This window comes from Siniperca chuatsi, linkage group LG3 (genome assembly GCF_020085105.1).
Source record: "Siniperca chuatsi isolate FFG_IHB_CAS linkage group LG3, ASM2008510v1, whole genome shotgun sequence".
In the NCBI taxonomy this organism is placed as follows: Eukaryota; Metazoa; Chordata; class Actinopteri; order Centrarchiformes; family Sinipercidae; genus Siniperca; species Siniperca chuatsi.
Window position 1 is genome coordinate 29,634,309 of NC_058044.1, and position 19,774 is coordinate 29,654,082.

A 19,774-nucleotide genomic window follows, 5' to 3' on the forward strand; every position below is an offset into this window, starting at 1 on the left:
ACAGCATAGGGGGAAAAAAAGAAAACTGTTTATTTTGTGGTCACAGATTTACATTTTATTTCAGATCCTGCATTGGATTCACTAGTTTAGTACATAACAAGAATACTGTAGGCACACATTCTTCATACATGTCCCTCTCTCTTTTCTCAAGTGCTGTTCACTGCAACCTAAGAAAACACATGTCGTTTAGAACTAAGGCACTGTATAAAAAACATAAAGTACAAAGTAGTAATAAACAATTAATCTATCTATATGTTTTGGGTATATTACACATATATTCAGAAAATAAAAAGAGATTGGTTAAGCTACATGAATGAAGCAAAACAGAACTTGATATTGCAGTTACAATATGCACAGAAATGCAAGGAAGTATGTGGTCTAAGAAATGTGAGCCAGTTTGAGCAGTTTGTGTCCTTTTGTCTGCTTTCTGTCTGTCTCCTCAATCTGTTGAGACACTGAAAGATAATAAAATAAAGATAGGGCACATTAATGCTTCTGGGATTGAGTGTCAAAGTGAGTAACACATAATTTGCAGTCAGACTTTTACTAGTCATTTTAGATTGGATAGGAAAAAATACATATTAGCCTATAATACAGCTTCATACTGACTAGGGTATAGGAAAGAAGGGTATAGCAACGAGGATACAGAAGTAAGACAGGAGTACCTGCTGTGGTCTATTATTGATAACACATATGTTTTATTAAATCATCAATGTCAGTACTCACTCTATTGTATGTAAGGAGTATTTCTGGTTCTTTGTTAGTTCCATAAGCATCCTGATTCCTGAGTCTTCCAGAGTGTTGCCCATCAGATGCAGCTCTGCCAGATGTTGGGGGTTTGACTTCAGAGCAGTGGTCAGGAACTGAATGCTCCTCGAGCTGAGGCCACATGTCCTCAGTCTGGAGAGAAACAGAAACACTTCAGATGCTACCAGATAAATATTTGGCGATATCCTAACTAAATTGTAGTCAATGTATCATGTGGTTATTGTATAATTAACCATGGTTTAATTAGTGAGACAATAAGGATCAGAACATTGACTATAATTTCAGTGCCTTTCCAATAGAGACAGTTCCATAGAGCTGGGTAAATACTTTTTTGGTACAATGCGAAATGTGTCTGTAGCAAGTATTGATAACTGTCAAGTACAGAAAGCTGGCACCGAATGACTGGTCAGATATGCAGTCTCAGTTATTCACGCTTTAATCAGACAGTTCCTGATTAAATCAAAATTTATTATAAAGCAAAGTTCTTGTCAAGCTGCATCACCTGTTGGGGAAAATCACCATTTGGAACGCAAAATACTGTAGGTCATTTGTGTAGATCCATTGAGTTTTTTTAAATGGGGGGGGGGGGGGCTGCGAGGAAAGAGTCACGGGGAATGAAATGAAATGAGAACCACGCATTCTGAGTTGTCAAAAAATAGCACACAAAAAAGTTCCTGGCTTCTGTGTTTGGCACATGCAACGCATCTAAGAAGAGTGAAGACTGAAGAGGGCCGTCTCTGGGAGGTCGGTTTTTGTTTGCCCGCATGACTTAAGAATCTCTTACAGTAGTGTTATGATAACCTTAAATGGCTTATATGACGATATGTCAAGCTTGGGACTGTTAATTAACCTGATATGGTTGAGTTGTTTTGATTTAGCGAACAATAGCCATCACAATTTGGATGTAACATTAGGTGTTAATGTTATTTCCATGGAGTCTAACATTAGCTAGTGTACTTGTTATTCCGAATTCCACTTGTATAACTTTATTGACGTTAGGGCTCTGGGACTACTTGTTTAAGGTTACTAACGTTACCATTTTGCCGACAATTACAACACAAGTTGCGCTCCTCAGCCAAAGTGCCAACTTAACGTTGGCCCCTGATGGTTCCATTTTCTTTATGCTAAGAAGCAAGGCTAATACTGTCATAACCACGATATAATTAAACAATTTGGTTTTTTATTTGTTTTGGAATATGAGACTAATTCATGAGACAACGGTGTAGGCATGTAAGATAGCTAAAATGGACCTATGTTACTTATTATGTAGTTAAACGGAACGCTTATTACAGTAGCCTAATTATGTCGCTTGAGAAGGGGGCAAATGCCAAGCTCACTGAAAACAACAGAAGCTGAAGTGAAATTACCACATTCATTTTTACTAGCTATACATTTGGTGAGAACACACAGAAAAATATGTTGCAATTTTATAAAACATGTTTTAAAGAAATATAAACTTAAATATTTAGAGCCACCATGGGGTCAACTGTGGGCCCTCTCAGAACATGACTCTGACAAGCTGTCAGGGGTCATGCTATGGTAATTATTAATAAAGTTACTACTAGTTACTTTGAGTAGCAACACTTACTACATGGCTATGTGTTATCTGGACCCATGTTTTGACTGAGAACAAATAATCTGAGTACAGTCTAGACCTGCTCTATATGAAAAGTGCAATGAGATAACATATGTTGTGAATTGGCGCTATATTTAAAACATTGAATTGAATCTGTTAAAGAATTCCCACAAATAACATTTAAGAGGTAATATAAAAACAAAAACTTACAATAATTTTTCAAGTTTACATTGAGGATTTCTGAGTCCCACGCAGAGTTTCTTCACTCCCTTATCTTGAAGGTCATTGACAGACAGGTCCAGCTCACTGATAACGCTCTCCTTTGATGCCAATCTTGATGCAAGATCTGCACAACAGTCATCAGTCAGGCTGCAGTTACTCAGGCTGAAATGGAACAAAATCATATTATAGCATACTGTTCTTCTAACAGACCGACATTTGTGTAATGAAAAATTGTGTTTTGAAAATAACTTACTTGAGAGTTTTCAGATGGCTGTACGGATTCTTCAGTCCAGCTGAAATTTCTATGACTCCCTTGTCTCTGAGGCAGTTCATGCTGAGGTCAAGGTCTTTCAGCTCGACTGCCTGCCAATCTGTTCTTTGCATCCATCCACTATAGAGCTGCGAGACTGAACACAGGACCTTTGCCAAATAAATGCAACCCATAGCAGTGATTCCACATCTTGAAACACTGAAGGGAAATAAGAGACAATGTAATTAATCAATGGTATAGGGATATTAAGTTATCAGTACATGAGCATTTTTAACTCATTCAAACTTGCTGAAGTTAGAAGTGAAAAATAATTCTTCTATCCCAGTTTTTTTTTTTTTTTAATTATTGCAGCAATCTAGCTCTGTGGGAGTAAGTTCTCTCCAAAGAGAACTTATTCCCACAGAGTTCACTTATGCTTTGTCTCCGTTCACAATTTCCCACCTGCCGGCTGGAAATGGACAATTGCATGGTGTTTGGAGACAATGGTTTCTACCAAAACCACATCCATGTTGCCTCAGAAGCCGCAGCCCGTCTTTAGTAGTTCAATGAGGACACATACCAGGGCACACTCGGAAATGAAATTTACTGCCGCATCACCGCCACCTGTGCAGTCCTACCATGCTCCCTATGTGGTGCCCTGTCTCACCCAGCCTCACTGCTCTATTCCCGCCCACACTATGCTACATCAAGCCCTCTGGTTTTCTCAAACCTTGGTGATCCACTGTCTGCAGAGAAAACAGAGGGCCCCTCCACATCCCTCAAGTTTCTTGGAATCACTCTTGACACAAATCTGTTTCACGATTCACCCTCAATTGAAAAATTCAACCGAATCAGCCTTCTGATCTCCAATTCCTCCTGCCCTATGCAGCACCAGCTTCCCTCCCGCCTAGGCCACCTCAACATAACCCCACCTATTATTCCCCCCATGGGCGAGCCTTTATCTCTCCCTTTTTATCAATTGCTTCTTCCGTTCCACCTCCCTAGACAGTCCAAGCTGTGCCAAACTCCATCTTTCGCTCAACCATACCCGCCAACCTGAACAGGATCACCTTCTTCTACAATAAACAATCGACTCACATGACATCCATCTGTACACCAACACCACTCATTCTGCTGGTTTGGGGGATTTCTATAATGGAAGATGATGCGCGGCACAATGGCCCCCGGAACTCGCAAGTGAACGCCAGGTCGCTTCATCCACTCCTCGAAATCTACCCCATAATAGTTCAAAAGCTTGGTCCCCCATGCAGATACCCACCAAACATTGGTTCCTCCATATTCGGCACGGACATTGCTCTAATAACCCCGATTGTCGACTCCCAGAACTCCATCATCAACAGTATAGCACCCTCAACCCTCTCGTCTTACTGGTCAGCTCAAAAGAGTTTCCGCCACTTCCACGACCAGTACAACATAACCTTCCCGTCATTCGATCTCGTCACCTTGACCATTTTCGTTACCTACGCCCATTCCGCTATCAAATGCATACCATCAAAGTTTAATTTATTGGCATTAGCTTCTCCAAACTCCTAACCGGCAACCCAGCCTGGCCTCTAACCGTCCACAGATAGTTTTACTTCTCAGAGAACTTCTACGTCAAGAGCCAACCCAAAATCCTCGATGCCTTCCTCTTACCACATACAGGATACAGCATCCCTCATGTTGCTTGAACCTCCAAATTCACCGTCTCTACCCTTCACTTCTACCCATGCCATCACGCCATGCATTTCAGACTTGTCTCATTTCGCAGATGACACCGTGGTATTCTACTTAAAGTGAACTAAAACCATCTGACTTTTACTCCAAAGTCCAATCATCGCTGAACCCTTTCAAGAACCTTGCAAACTACGTGCAATTCCGGAAATTCCAGAACATAACCATGACAGATCCTCTCTTCATCTCGTGTGGCTACTCGATTCTGGTCCCACCAGCACTTCCGCTACTTACTCTCCTTATCCTGCATTTAATCCTTCCTATCCTCCAGGATAGGAGCACCTCGGCTTCCCAAAATGGCATCCCTGAGCACTTAATACAAATCATGGGCCGCTGGGCATCCCAAGCATATCTCTGCTAAATTCGTTCAGATCTCAGATCCGCTCAATTCTGTCTCAAGCAACTGGAAGCTTTGGGGTCTGTCGTGCCCTGGTGCTATGGCGGATTCCCCACCGAAGCTTCCCCACAACACAGCAGCAAACCAAAGAAGTACAAGCGAGTTCAAGCCTCGCGCACAATCTTTTCATTTTCGTTAAGAAATCATTTAAACGCATCTTGTTGATGGTGTGGTTCTTGCTAGTGAATTTCAGTCAGTAAGTAATCAGAGGAGAAATGTAAGTGCAAGGTGTCCTTACTTGAGTTTTTCCAGACTACACCATGCGTACATGCCTTCGCAGATGAGCGCAAACCCTGCATCTTTCAAGTTGTTGTTGCTCAAATTGAGTTCTACCAGAGTGCTGGTTTCAAACTTCAGAGCTTCCCCAATGCTTCCACAACTTAACACAGTGAGGCCGCAGTGGTACATCCTGCCAAAGAGATATCAAGAGATACAAAATGTCACTGGATAATTGATATCTATTCATTTATTTGACAAGCCAAGCTGAATGGATTTATATTAACTCATACTCACTCCAGCTTTGTTAGCTGCGATATATCATATTTTTTAAAGAGCTCAATGGCCCCCTTGTCTCTGACCATATTGATGCTCAGATCCAACACTTTCAGATGGCCGGAGTTCCTCTGCAGAGCTGAGGCCAGATAATAGCAGCCCTTTTGCTCAATGTTACACTGTGATAGTCTACCATGAAAAAAATGACATAGCAACATTACAGAAATGCTAAATATGTATAACAATTTTTTAAAAAGCTAACTGTCTATAATCAACACATTTCATTTGAGTTGCAATTTTTTTCGTTGTTAAATTTTTAGGTCTCTTTGTTTGGTGCCCTATTCTGTGATTTCTTTCATTCTTTTGATATTAACTTTTTTTCTGTAAAACACTGTGATTTTACTATCATCATTTTATGTGCAAATAAACATGTAAAGCTAGTAAAATGAGGAACATGTTACATTTTAATTGTTTTGATATCAATTTCAATATCCCTATCAAGAAAAGGGAGTGGACAAGTAAGTGTATTTACTATTCACTTACTTCAGTGTTTGTAGCTGGCATTCAGGAGATCTCAAACCATTTGCAAGATGTCGCAGTCCGTCATCCCCTATTTCGTTCCTGCTGAGATCCAACTCTTGCAGTTTAAGGGACTGTGTCAGGGCTGTGGCCAGGTATTTACAGGCATGCAAGGTCACTCCACAGCCTTGCAACCTAAGTGTTTTCAGTCTGCAATTTTGATCACTCAGCCCCTCCACAAGTGTCCTGACTCCATTGTCACTGATGCTGTTGTATCCCAGGTCCAGATGTCTCAGGTATGACTCTTTTGTGCTCAGGATTGCTGCTAAGGCTGGACAACACTTATCTGTCAGGTTAGAGAATCGCAGCCTGCAAGGAGATGGGAGTCAAGGTCATAAGACAAATGATGGGCACCATAATAATAATAATAATAATAAAACTTTATTTATAGAGCAAAACAAAGTACAAAGTGCTTCACAAGAGAAATAAAATACCACAGTGAATGATGAAATATAAAGAAATAAAAAACACAAAAGCAATAAAATAAACAGCCAGTTCAGGTAAAATCAGACAACCTAATTTCTTCAGGCAAGTTGTTCCAGAGCCTCAGGGCCCTGATAGCAAAAGCTCTGTCCCCCTTAGTTTTCATCCTGGACAGACAGAAGGCCCTTGCCTGAAGATCTCGAACTACGTGAAGGTAGTAAATGATTACACTGTCAATTTTTTTGTCAACACATCAAATGCAAAGACCAAAACCAACAATCAACTGATCCCACTAACAAGGTAGTGTCTGTGTATCCAAACGTTGATATATGTTGTTCCTCTGTACCACAGATCTCTACTGTTGTACAAAAACTATTAGAAACACATCAGTGAGATTTACATCTTCAGGAGGAATGAACAGGCTTGGGCCTGACAGCACCAGACAGGGTAGGGAAGTATTGAGAGACAATGCTTTCAAAATTAAAAGGGTCAGTACACCCAAATCACAAAAAAACATATTTTAGTATTGGTACCTAGCCATACAAATAGTTTTGGTTTAATTTTTATAGTTTCACATTTTGAGATGGCCTAGCAGACCCAAATACGACTGAACCAAATGGAATTTTGTTTGTGGTGCTCAAAGCAATGACAAATTGCAATAAAAAATTAAACACACCCGATATGTCAAAATCTGGCTACATACATATGAAATTATTGGCATACCACAGGAGGTATGAGATGACCCTTTTAAGCACTTTTTAAAAAAAAAATTAATTCTGCTGGAACAGACAGCCAACACAACAAAAAACGTGTAAATGTCCAAATATTCATGGAACATATATGATGATGAGAGGCTGAATCCAATAAGTACGAACTTACATTGCTTTCTTGGATTTCAAAATAGCTGGTAGATGCCTGAGGAGTGTTTCATCACATCTCGTGGACACTTGCATCTCAAAATTCTCTTGCATCCCTTCAAAAGCTCTGGTCCTTTGGACCATGAAATTCCAATGCACTGTAGTGCATTCACGGATTGGAGAGAAGCCAAACTTCAGAAAGAACTTGACTTCACTCAGTAAAGCCTGGCTGTCGTATTCCCTCAGACAGTGGAACAGACCCACAGCGCTGTCAGACAAAATGTTCTCAAGGATCTTCTTCTTGGTGTAGTCAAACAGCGGATCGGTGGGCTCCAACATACCACGTTCCTTAATGAGGCCAAAGATGAAGCGAAGGAAGACATCATATTTTCCCTCAGCACTCTGCAGCGCCTGGTCCACCAGATACTGACAACAAACAGACTGGACAGAACTCGCTTCAATGTCATCCAATTTAGCAGACGCAGCCAAGAACTCCTGAATGCTTGAGTGACCAAAGCGAAACACTGTGGTGTTATGCAGCCCCTTCTCTTCTCTCAACATAAGCGGACACTCTTTGGACAAAGTTGACGCTTCCTCAACACTTATGTCACTCCCTGCAAGATCATACTCATACATTACATTACCCTCTCCCGTCCGAAGCAGTGCCAGCTTTTTCAGCTTGGTGAGAATATCTGGGTTTGATGATTTGACCAGATTTGTGTAAATCTGGGTTAGATTCAAAGGATTGATTTTAAAACCATCATCTGCTTGTAGATGATTCTTCAAAACATTTGCCATGATGGTGCAGATTGGAGGTATCTGACAAAGGAAGTCCAGACTCCTTGATATTTTCATGTGGTCGATAGCTTTGTTGGCCAGCTCGTCATTACCAATAACTGTCCTGAAGTGCTGTTCCTTCTGTTCATCATTAAACCCTTGAACCTCAGTCTTTTTAAGTAAATAGCAATCAGGGATTTGTGTTGCTGTTGCATATTGGGTCGTTATCCATATATGAGCACTGGGAAGTAAATTCCCCCTGATCAGATTGGTCACTAAAATATCCACTGTGGATACCTTAGAAACATCACTCACAGTTGGACAGCTGAAGTTTAGCTGGAGATGATACTCATCCAGTCCGTCAAGGACAAACCACACGTTGCTTTCATTTAAGCTGGAAACATTGAGCTCCTTCAAATCAGGGTAGAACATCTGGAGAAGTTCAATTAGGCTCAATTCGCAGTTTAGCAAATTTAACTCCCAGAATGTGAGAGGAAACAGGAAGTGGATGTCGTTGTACCCTTTCCCCTCGGCCCACTCGAGAGCACAACTCTGCACTGTTGTGGTTTTCCCAACTCCACACACTCCTACAGTAATGACTGTTCTTTTGCTGCTGTTATGTTCGCAGTCACATGATAAAATATCTGCGAGCGGGACAGTCTGAAAAACAACCCAAGTATGAAGGTCAGACTTGTCAATATATCTAAACTCATGCTGGTGTGAATTAGATGATGTGTAGTCGCCCTTGAGCTCCCTATAGCAAAGTCTTGAAGGAAGTAATACGTTTTCAGAGTATGCTTCATTCAGTTTCTGATATTTGTTCTTCAGTGTGGTTTTGAGACAGGTTTGGAGATCCATCGCAGTGGTTCCTGAAAAGATGTGAAGATGGAGAGCATAAAAAATAAAAGCTATAACTTCATGTTCAGCTACGCAAAATACAGCAACAGTTGTCTTATTTGCGAGGGTCTTATTTCTTTGTCAAATGAGGAAGTTAAAGTGTGCTCACTTATACAATCATATTCGCTGCAGTAGATATGAGATGTGACTTGGAAATCGCCAGTAATATGTTTGCGAATGTGTGACAAATCTGGTGACAGTGGCAGACCACAAGTGCTGCTGTATGTGTGTCTGTTGCTGCCATATGTAAATGTACTTAATAGTCATGGTACACTGACTATTGTACTTATATAATATACTTTGGGTTTTCTGCCAAATAAATGCTGTTGAGATGCCTAATCCTACCCCTTGTCTAACTCTGAGAATTAATTACATTACATTTACTAATTAACCTACACTAAGGGGCAGGCTACTCCTCCCAACACACATGTAGGCCTGTACCTCTTTTTCATTCCTATTTGGAGCCAATAAACACATATGTTTTTTTTTTTATTATTATTCTTAAGATATTCCCTTACATTACCAGTAGAGTGAAAAGAGGTAGAATCATGTTTTGAGTGGAGAACCCTTTTTATTTTTGTAATACATTGATATAATACCATCACCATAAAAAACAAAAGAAAATTGGATTTTAATATAAATTTTAGATAATATCGCCCACTCCTAGCCTACAGCAAAGAGACAACAGCGTGTTTAGGCTCCTGCAGAGGAAGTGAAAGAGACAAGTTAACTCATCTCACAGGATATATAGATACATTTCCGTTGATAAGTACAGAGTGTTGTGGTGACTTTTCCCTCCCCCGAATAAACAACAAGATTAGCCTCAATTGTATTACATGTTGCCACATCATTTATCAACCTATAACACAATGGCAGGAGCTTCATTTGAACTGGGATGGATTCTTGCACAATCACAGCTAACCATGACATGTTTGCTTTGGTCCGTAAAAAGTATTACATTATTTTACGATTGCTTTGACTCAGTTTCCACGACAAAGTTTCAATGTGCAAAACTCTTAATTCAGCCCAACTCACTTGCTAAATACAGAAATAGATACAGAACACAGGAACTTCATCGTAGCATAAATTTCAGTGCTTATCACAGAGCGTACAGATAACTGAATCAATGCAACGGTAAAGCATTTATCCTTACTTTAATCATTACCCTGGTCAGCAGTATTGCAACATCATTGTTAAATCAACCCTGCAACACATTTCAAATGTATGGCAGGAGTAGAAAGAAAAAAATGTGTTTTGATTACTGGCAAAATGTTGTAATGTGTTCAGTGTCTGTTCCAGTAGTGTAAATTGTGGTTTAGTATTACTGTATGCTTGCCAGTATTACTGTATCATTAAACTTACAGGTGATTAAGATATCTAAGGTTTGGTGTCTTGAAAAAATAAACAAACTTTGTGGTAGATACAGAACAGAAACAGTAACCTGATGCAGTGAAGTACAATCACAATCATAATTCTGCCTTGTGTGACTGTAGGATTTACTGCAGTGTGAAGTCAGGTTCTAGACTTAGTCTTGTCATCGGTATTTATAAGAATACAACAAATTCAATAAATAAAATTAATGTTTTCAAAAGTCATTCTTACTACAGCATTTCAAATTCTGACTTCCATATATATGTGTATAATCTTGAGGAAATGGCCACTGCAGACTGTTTTAATGAGAATTCTGTTTGACAGCATTATTTGATAATGGCCATTTTATTTTAAACCGCAACAATGATTTATGTTCAGAGATAAACATAAGTTATACAATGTTGTGATGATCTTATAAACTTCCTGCGTCATGTAGGCCTCTTATTATCAAATTTGACACGGATGTTTTCATTTTAATTTCCTAATTTCAAAATTAGGAGTAACGTTATAGCTAACGTTAATTGAAACTCTGTTGAACCAAAGCAATTGCAAAATATTGTAACTTAACGCTAACCATTTGGTTTGAGGTTTAAACCCACTTAAAGACATTTACTTAATGAGATGTAAAACCAGAAGTTAAGTGGCTAACTTAGAAAACGAAAGTAACGTTAGTGATACGTTAACGTTAACGTTACGCCCTTTTCTGAGAATTTGAGTTAGTGTTAAGTGTTAGTATTATAAGCTAGCTGCTGATGGCGTTACGTTATATTCATTTATAACGTTATATCGATCACTTTCTGTAGCGTTAACATAACTTACTTACCAAGAAACACGAGAACACAACCCTTCCTGTATTGTCTTGGAGACGGGACAGCGTTCGTTCACTTGAGCATGACGTATCCACGGGGGCGTTTTTGGACGCGAGGGGTCGGGTCTGAGTGCAGCCTCGGTGGGGCGTTCCCGTCGCACATGACTGGAACGCCCACGTAGATCATTGGTTTACGTAGAACGGGAACGCCCAGTATGTTCTCAAGTCTTTTCTGGTAAAGAGCCTCTCCTAAGCTAGCTAATATTAGCCACGATGCTATCGCTAGCATAGCCGCTAATGCTAACTTTAGTTAACTGGCAAAAGAACTAGTAGTTAACCAGTCTTTGGCTAGCTTTAATCTTTATACTGGATAGGTTGGAACCTGTTTTATACAGTGTATGGTTGGAAGTGACAGTCTGGCTAGTTTGTTGTTGAATGTGCATGTAGGCTACCTGTAAGTTATAAACCAAAGGTTACACACACTAAACAAACAACATTTATGAGTGAGCTTGAATTAAACCTTGATTTACACATAACATTTGGTCATATGATGCCGCTAATATTTAACAGTAGTGATCCACTTGTGTAATGCAGGCACTATAGTATAGATGCTTTATCTTAGGTATTCATATATTTATTTTATATTTATTCTTTGACATTTCCAGCTGCAACTCACAGCCAGACGACCTGTTAGAGCAGAATTTTGTCATTTACTGTATTTTTTTGTTTTGCTTGTAGGCCAGCTAGTTTGCACCTATACAGTTTATGGTTTGAACCCACTGTCAGTTTGCACACACACGCTGACACACACACTAACATGTTGGTTCCTCTCTTAGACAAACAGCTTTGGTTGGTCAGTAGAAATATTGTAACTGAAATTGACAACAGACCACATAACTTGACTGGATAACTGTTTAGCATCCTTAGACCTTTTCATTTTGTTTAGAAAAGTAAGGCGATGCTTTATTTTATGTACTGTGCTGTAAAGACTATTGCATATCCTCAAGTCCTAGGAGGACTAAGATATTGAAGGGACACAATTTTGCCTTGTTGACACCAAAGTCAGTATTATCACACAACTTAAACGTTTCTTAAGCAACTTAAATTAATTTATTTAAAACATTTTAACTTTCTGAAAAATTCTGAATCTTGAATGAGACTTAGATAATGAATAAGGAAATAAATTGCCCACCCTGAAAAGGACTTGGGATTTAAATGAGCTGTGAGGTTGGTTTTCTGACGTGAACTGAAAACCTCTTTCTTTCTCTCTCTCTCCCTCACCCCCATCACCCTCCTTCTACTCCTCCCGACCTCCTCCTTCCTGTCTCTAACTGCACACCATCACTGATCATCATTGACTCCTTGCCGACTCTGAAGTGTAAGTTCACAAACATGAATTATGATTTTGATATCGCTAAACTGATATTTAATTGGTTTACAGTTTAGAATGACCTCTTACTGCTTCATGTCACCCCAATAACAGGAATTGCATAATATTAAGGAATTAAAAAGTAAAGACGCCGTTTCATTGTGTCTTTACAATATTACGACGGTGTAGTCCCTCATTCGTCCAGGAGTGTTCTATCATAGAAAAGGTTTCAGTCGTAGTCATCTGGACACTGTTTTCAGAATCAAGACGTTTCGGCTCCCATCCGGAAGTCATTCTCAATTGTGAAAAAATGGGACGGGAACTAGAAATTTAAGCTACTCTGTGTTACATAAGCCCTGCCCTCAGGGAGGAATCTGCCTGAGTATCTGTTAATTAGCTAGTTTCACCTGAAACTGACCTAATTGTTTCCAAGATGGCCCAGTAATCAGTAATCAGGCCTATTGTTTTCTGGCTGCACCTCCCTCATCACTGTTAAGTACCTGATTAGCATATGATTGGCGTGACCAAGGTGTTAATACACTGTGGTAAACTTTGGGCAGATTGAATCTCAGACCACCATTTCTGTTCAAAGAGGGGTTTTCTTTTTTCACAAAATGGCTTCCTTCAAACCAACTGTTCTCTCTACTTAGAATCTTCACCTCGCTGTCTTCAAATGTGTGGTTTGTAGCTTTTAGATGCAAATGCACGGCGCTCTGCAATCCTGAGTTAGCGTGTCGAAACTAGCTATTAACAGATACTCAGGCAGATTCCTTCCTGAGGGCGGGGCTTATGTAACACAGAGTAGCTTAAATTTCTAGTTCCCGTCCCATTTTTTCACAATTGAGAATGACTTCCGGATAGGAGCCGAAACGTCTTGATTCTGAAAACAGTGTCCAGATGACTACGACTGAAACCTTTTCTTTAAAGTATTGTTAGGCTTTTTACAAAACATATGTTTTGACGTCACTGACTGGGTGTTTCCAGAAGTATAACCTCCGGTAGCTGCAGTAACAGGCATTACAATTCATTTTTAGTATTCAGGTGGCACAAATCCAACACTTTGATAAGAAATGACGAAATAAATGATCCACCCTGAAAACAGTTAGGACTGAAATGAACTGTGAGGTGATGGTTTCTGTAAAGAAACTGAAAATGGTTTCTCTCCCTCTCTCTGTCTCTCCTTCCAGCCTCCTCCTTCCTGTCTCTAACTGCAAACCATCACTGCTGGTGACTCTGTGGCGACTCAGCAGTAAGTTCACACACATGAATGAAATGTTGGGCTGAAATTACCACAGGTGTGCCATGAAGATTTCTTATACACAGTCAATAAAGTGGTAGTGAAACACTGAGACTAATAAGACAGCCCCAATGAGTAGATACATTTCATGACTCCAGTGTGTTTCACATACATTTAGCAACAACTGGAAATGCAGTATTAATGGGGGAATTTGGTGGTGATTATGATTTTACACTCTGTTCACATGAAGACATTAAAAGCACACACCTTTAATGACATTTTAGCTTCGGGTAGAAGTTGCTTAATTGGATTTCTTATGTTGAAACAACAGTCTAATGTATGTTTCCATTTTGTCTTTCAGATGTCCTGCTGTCCATCTACTCTACTCTCCTCTATCAAAGCAGCAGACAGTGAGTCTGTCCTATTCCTTGTATCCATTCTATCTTAATTATGGCTCCTCTGGTTTTCCTGTCCCATCTACAACTCTGTCTTTAATTTTGGATATTCTACCTTTCTATCCCTCTAATTCTATCGCACTCTGATCAGGTTTTTAGACGTTTTTGGAAGAAAACTTTGCTGAGTGTAAACAAGTGTAAAAGTAATACCACTGCCTACATTGTATTAATTCTCCCTGATTCACATATAATTGTACCTAATCTATAACCATTCACATAGTTTGAATCAATAAGTGTATATAAGTGCTTTGTTGTTGTTTAAACCTTTATATACTGTAATAAATCAACCATCAGCTGTAAGGAGAAACTTTTAAAAAAAAACAGTTAAAAAAAAACTGAATTCAGGTTGCTGTCACTGACATTCAAGTCATATGTATTACAAACACTAAAATATACAAATACCATCGTGTTCAGTTAAGTACAACATTTGAGCATCAGTAAAGATCTGATAGTGCTTTAAAATACTAAACAAACAGCCTTCCTGTCCGTCCCATATCTGAGATTGGACTGTTGGTTTTCTATTTGCTGAAAATATTGAAACAGTTGTTGACTCTTGTGCATTTAAATCTATAAGTAGGAGAAGCATTGAAATAGTATATACATATATATATAATATTCATCCTTTCTGGTGTACCTTAAACTTTTGTTGTACCATAGATATCTATAATATCTTCACAGGCTTGACAAAAATATATTGAATAGTTTTGAAACATGTAAATGTGAACTCTTTTCTGTGTTAATTTACCATTCCTAAGTGCTTTTGATTACTAAAAGCATCTATCCTGCTATGTTAACACTACTCTTTTATCATTAATTTTGTGTTTAATATATTGGTTGTGTACAATAAAACATTACATTTTTGGTTTTGGAGCACAACAACAATGCCAAGGAAGGAGGTCAACGTGATTCATCATGTGTACCACAGGTATCATATACTGACATTGTAAAGAGAGGACTTCACATTGATGATGATCTTTAAGATTACAATAATTATCAAGTTTTGAAAATGAAAAAAATATTAATTATATAATTTATTCTTTCTTCTTATCTTTTGCACAGAAATACATCTGCAGAAAAGTTGTTTCAGTGGAAAATGGCCACTAGATGGCCAAAAAAAAAGTCATTTTTTAAGATTAGAGAAGTAGAAAAGGTGGGCGTTCTTGTACCACAAGAGCCAATCAAAGCAGTGGGCGTTCCCGTGCGCTACAAGAACGCCCTGCCGTGGCTGCAGGAAACTAAACTGTAGGATTTATGATTAAAGTCTGGTGACTTAGCAGAAAACACTGCTCTTCAATCACTGCTAATTAAAGTTTTCTAGCTTCCGGGTTTACTTCCAGGGTATGCATGGCTTATTTCTCACATAAATGTTTTCAGAAACACATTGCGGTGAACTGAAGTCAGGATTTACAAGGTTAGAGTTACATCTGCTGCATGTTCAGGATCCATTTGCCTCCATCAGAACATCGAGCATTTCTGTTTCCCTTGGCAGTCGATGCTTTACAGACCTAAAACATCGATAGTAAACGCTGCTGATCACAGTACTGTGCAGATTTACTGACAAGACATTAAAACATAATGGCATCCATTTCCCTGCCCCCCAAGCCAGACCTCTTATCTTTTTCACCTCTCTCATTCCCATATCCCAGCAGGATGCGAGTATGAGAGAGGGGGGACCAGCATCTGATAAGATGCATTAGTCAGACTGACAGGACTTTCCCTGGAAGACCCCCATTCTATTAGAGCATTCCTTAATTCCAGACCTCAGCCATAACTGTTTGGTGTCATATATTAATACATATTACAATGGTATTGAGAAAAACTACTTTTTACACCTGGTTAGATATACAACATATGCTCACATTTAATCAAAGGAACATCTACTAATAGAAACGTATCCCTGGGGTTAATCCTGAGTATATCTCAGTCAAGTTTAAGGATTCAGTTTGTAATTTGCGTGGTAAATATCCTGTATAAGAATGCTTTATTTTGAGACTCTTCTTGATGCATCAGTAAACATATACATTTCCCCCTCTATTTTTCTCACTCTTATTATTGGCTAGTCTTAGAGCTGTCCCCAAACTGACCTAAGGCGTGCTATGACTTTAAGATACATTACCAGGTCTAGTCCATCTGAGGTAGTTTAATGCTATTGATTTCTGCTCAGGCTTTAACCCATGGCTGACTGTTTATCATGTACCCAAGTGATCATTTTTAACTGTAATATAAACACCATGTTTTCATCGTTGATTGATTGTAGTGCTTTGATATCTGATATCCTTTATTTGATTCCTCACCACCATCAGTATCTTTAGTACTCACTGACCAGAACAAGACCAAAAGATACCACACAATCTTTCTTTGTGCTACTTTTTACTCATCTTTTGTTTCACCCACTACCACAAGTGATCTCCGTTTCAAGGCTTAGTAGCTCAGCCCATAGCTTCTCACTCGATAAAGGTTACTTTGGTACACCTACACTGACTTCATGTATTCAGTAAAGAAGCCATACTTGTGGCCTTTAGCTAAAGCTCCTTAAATGAACCCAGGTCAGAGTAAGACTGGAGTAAAAGTGAACTGGGGTCAGCAGGGGTTCAGCACTAGAGATCTACAACATGGGTGTGTTAAAAGTGTTAGACTAATAATATATTGTTACTTATCACAGGGACTGTGGAAAGGCTAGTTGAATGCTTAATAACTCACTAACAGTTCCAGGAAGCTAGTAAGCTACACAATACCTTATTGTGAATATGTGACTTTATGGTGGTTTAGACCAGTATCAAAGGGCTGTAATCAAAGGCATGGGAGGGTCAGTGTTGTGACAATTCCTAATGCTGCTAGAGGCTGATTCACATTTTACTGTTAAACACCAATACATGTATGACAACTCTTAGAGAAGGCTCTCTCAGGAATAGTTAATTTGACTCTATATATCAAACCACCTTACGCTTAGACCCCTGTAGTAGGTTCTGCAAGTAATTTAAAATCAGTTTAATTTCTATTATATATGTATGTATGTACGGGCCCCCTCAAAAATACTATATAGACATAGAACAATTTCAGAAATAAAATTATGGTGTGTTAATCTATTCCTTTTTTGCTAAAATCATCCAGGTAGCCTGCCATATCACACCCCTCAGTACAAACATTGAATGGTTCAGTCCTATCTAGCTAGGCTCACGAGTCAGGATTGGAACAGTGGTCTGCGTATAGAACGCCCATCCGGCACTGTCCGTACAGAATGTCAAACTCAAAACCAAAATCAGGGTGCCAGAATGGAAAGGCGGAAAAGGGCTGAAAGGAAGAACTAAGGGCGACAATTTGTTACCCAGCTTTTCTACCAGAAAGTCAAGTGTCCATGTCCAAAATCTCTGGCGGCACCACTGTGTGTAGAATATACAGTTTGTGGATTGAAATATGTGTGACTAATGGTGCATTTTATAGGCTGTTGTATGTCTGTGCTGTCAGCTTAGTATTGATCCACAAAGAAATCTGATATTGTGCCTAATAATTGACACTTCCTCTCAAAAATAATGTTGCAAATATTCCATAACAAACAGTGAAACTGTGTTTTTTTTATTGACTTTTGAGAAATAACTGGCATAAATCCAAGTCCACTATTGAGTCCAGTACAGAAATATTAAATCAGAATACAAATCTTTGTCACTTTAGTGATGAAAAAGGAAACATTTGAATATAAAAATATTTCTACACAGACATACAAGCTACAACTGACCAGCAATTGCAGAAAATAAACATAAAACAATCATAACATTTAACTTATTAAATCATTGTTTTAGCATGAAGTTCTTATCTGGGCCATTTTGATGAAAGCTGACTAATCACTGGATGACAGCTGAAAGCTTTCAGTAGCACACGGTATGTTCAATTCCTTTCTAAGGCACCTGGGGTAACAGCAGTTAAGGCAAACGTTAGTTACATAAAATGCAATATTAAATTGTATTTTAATATGAGCTCTGCATTGAGGTCTTTGATGTCCATCAATCTGAAGGACTTCACCTCCATATAACACTTCACGCACTAAAAATCCTGCAAACCAGCCTCTATACACGATCCAACAATTTCCACTCAGCATACAGCCTACTCAAACCAGATAAGGGCCAAATGGGCTCTAAATGGTTAAATTGCTGATAACTTGAACTAAACTTGCAACAAACCTCCCATTCTTTGCTTTCTGACCCAAATCTGAGCCACAGTCTTGAGGTGTTTGAGTGAAACACCAGCACTTTTCAGAGTCCATCCTACCCTTTGGTGGCTCTTCATAAAAATAAATCACCTTATCATTTGCATTAGGGATGCCCCGATCACGTTTTTTGCCGCCGATACCGGCGTGATACCATGAACCTTTTTTAACAAAGTGCTTAAAAAGTCCTTGAAATTGATATTAAGGTAGTATAAAGTGGCATCTACTGGCTACCTGTCACAACATGGAGAGGCGAAGACATGAAAAAGGTCCCATGGGGGACACTGGAAGGGGAGGGACCTCGCATCTCTATTCTCGTTTTTGTTAGTTTGGCCATCTTGACTGGAAGGGTGCCTGCTGTATGTCGCCGCTATGTGTCTGCGCGGTCGCCATATTGGAGAGGTCAAGATCTGCTAGTAAACAAATGAAATGTGTGTCCTCGATCGGTTTTCGCGATTGGCGACTGGCTACTACCAGATGAGCTTCCGGGGCGAGGGCATCCCTAATTTGATTGATTGATATGACATTTTCTATCTGCATCAATATGCCAATATACAGCTTGGTTTCTGTTTCCATTCAGACGTCCTCAAATCTATCTACAAAACAAACATCTACAAGCGCCACGAAAATACCACAAAACATAACTATTGTTTAGGATAAAGTGAAGCAAGCTGTTTCATTCTCCTCCACTATTCAACATGAAGGCAGTTTCTATTGTGCAAGACGGCAGGAATACAGAGGTTAAGGTTAGGCACCCTCCTGTAGAGAAAGTGGAAGATCTGTGCACAAGGCCGGCTGTGGAGCTCGGCTTTGATTCGTTGAGGGTGTGTGTCCGGGGCAAGCTGCTGGCTGGTGTCCTCAGTGACCAGAAACAGTGCGTATTTCTCAGGGTCGGGGATCTTGAACTTGTAAGCGCAGAGTGAGCAGACCTCCTCTGTGGTTGTGTAAGGGTGGACGACCAGGGTTTTGGCTGTGCAGCCAGTGCCCACTTCCTGCAGCGCTACACGGAGATAGTTCTACAGAGAGAAACAAAAAGTCCTGGGTCAACATTTGGCAGTACAAACAGAAATCTCCACAATGAATAAAAGAAGAATTACTAATTAGTCAAGCAGGCAGTCAGAAAAAAACACATGCAGTTATAGCAGTAGAAATAAATCGCATGCTTAAATCACATTGTTAAATGGTCCACTAGAGGGAGCTTTCTACCACTAAACTGAACCACGGATCCAGATCCACATGCTGTGATGTTAATAGAAAATGTAGACATATTCCTTTTCACTGATGAAGGCCAAAACACAGCACCTTTCATGCACCTTTCCAATGTTGAACACGAAGGTTGGATTTATTTGGAATTGGTACAA

The 19,774-nt window shown here is 39.4% G+C and overlaps 2 protein-coding genes and 1 long non-coding RNA gene across 6 annotated transcripts in view; 1 reads left to right on the forward strand and 2 right to left on the reverse strand.

The window, feature by feature from the left end:
• Positions 1-6: 6 nt before the first annotated feature.
• On the reverse strand, positions 7-11,299 carry LOC122873705 (ribonuclease inhibitor-like). 3 transcript variants are annotated; one of them, XM_044190778.1, is made up of 9 exons: positions 11,167-11,299; positions 7,321-8,944; positions 5,983-6,327; positions 5,461-5,628; positions 5,186-5,356; positions 2,820-3,035; positions 2,555-2,728; positions 727-900; positions 7-455 (listed from the first exon to the last, which is right to left on the reverse strand). In XM_044190778.1, exons 2-9 carry the CDS (start codon positions 8,931-8,933, stop codon positions 440-442), a joined length of 2,877 nt encoding a protein of 958 aa, XP_044046713.1. In that variant the 5' UTR covers positions 8,934-8,944; positions 11,167-11,299; the 3' UTR covers positions 7-439. The 3 variants fall into 3 exon arrangements, with proteins under 3 accessions (XP_044046713.1, XP_044046715.1, XP_044046714.1); XM_044190780.1 differs by having other exon boundaries at positions 6,534-8,944; XM_044190779.1 differs by lacking the exon at positions 5,461-5,628.
• Positions 11,267-18,157, forward strand: LOC122873710. Its single transcript, XR_006377499.1, has 3 exons — positions 11,267-11,386; positions 13,708-13,769; positions 14,119-18,157. It is a non-coding gene; the product is annotated as an uncharacterized LOC122873710 (long non-coding RNA).
• Positions 17,765-19,774, reverse strand: part of LOC122873704 (ras and Rab interactor 2-like) — a 47,913-nt gene continuing 45,903 nt past the window's right edge. The window contains exon 13 of one of the 2 annotated variants that reach the window (XM_044190776.1): positions 17,765-19,429. In XM_044190776.1, coding sequence (XP_044046711.1) covers positions 19,103-19,429 — 327 coding nt within the window. In that variant the 3' untranslated portion in view covers positions 17,765-19,102. The remainder of the gene's footprint in view (positions 19,430-19,774) is intronic. The other variant, XM_044190777.1, reaches the window with a different exon arrangement.

Coding starts and splice junctions, on each gene's coding strand:
- LOC122873705 (XM_044190778.1), bottom strand. CDS start 8,933: ATGGATCTCCAAACCTGTCTCAAAACCACACTGAAGAACAAATATCAG. Junction 5,629..5,982: donor TGCCAGCTACAAACACTGAA/GTAAGTGAATAG, acceptor TTTTCATGGTAG/ACTATCACAGTGTAACATTG. Junction 2,729..2,819: donor AGCCATCTGAAAACTCTCAA/GTAAGTTATTTT, acceptor GTTCCATTTCAG/CCTGAGTAACTGCAGCCTGA.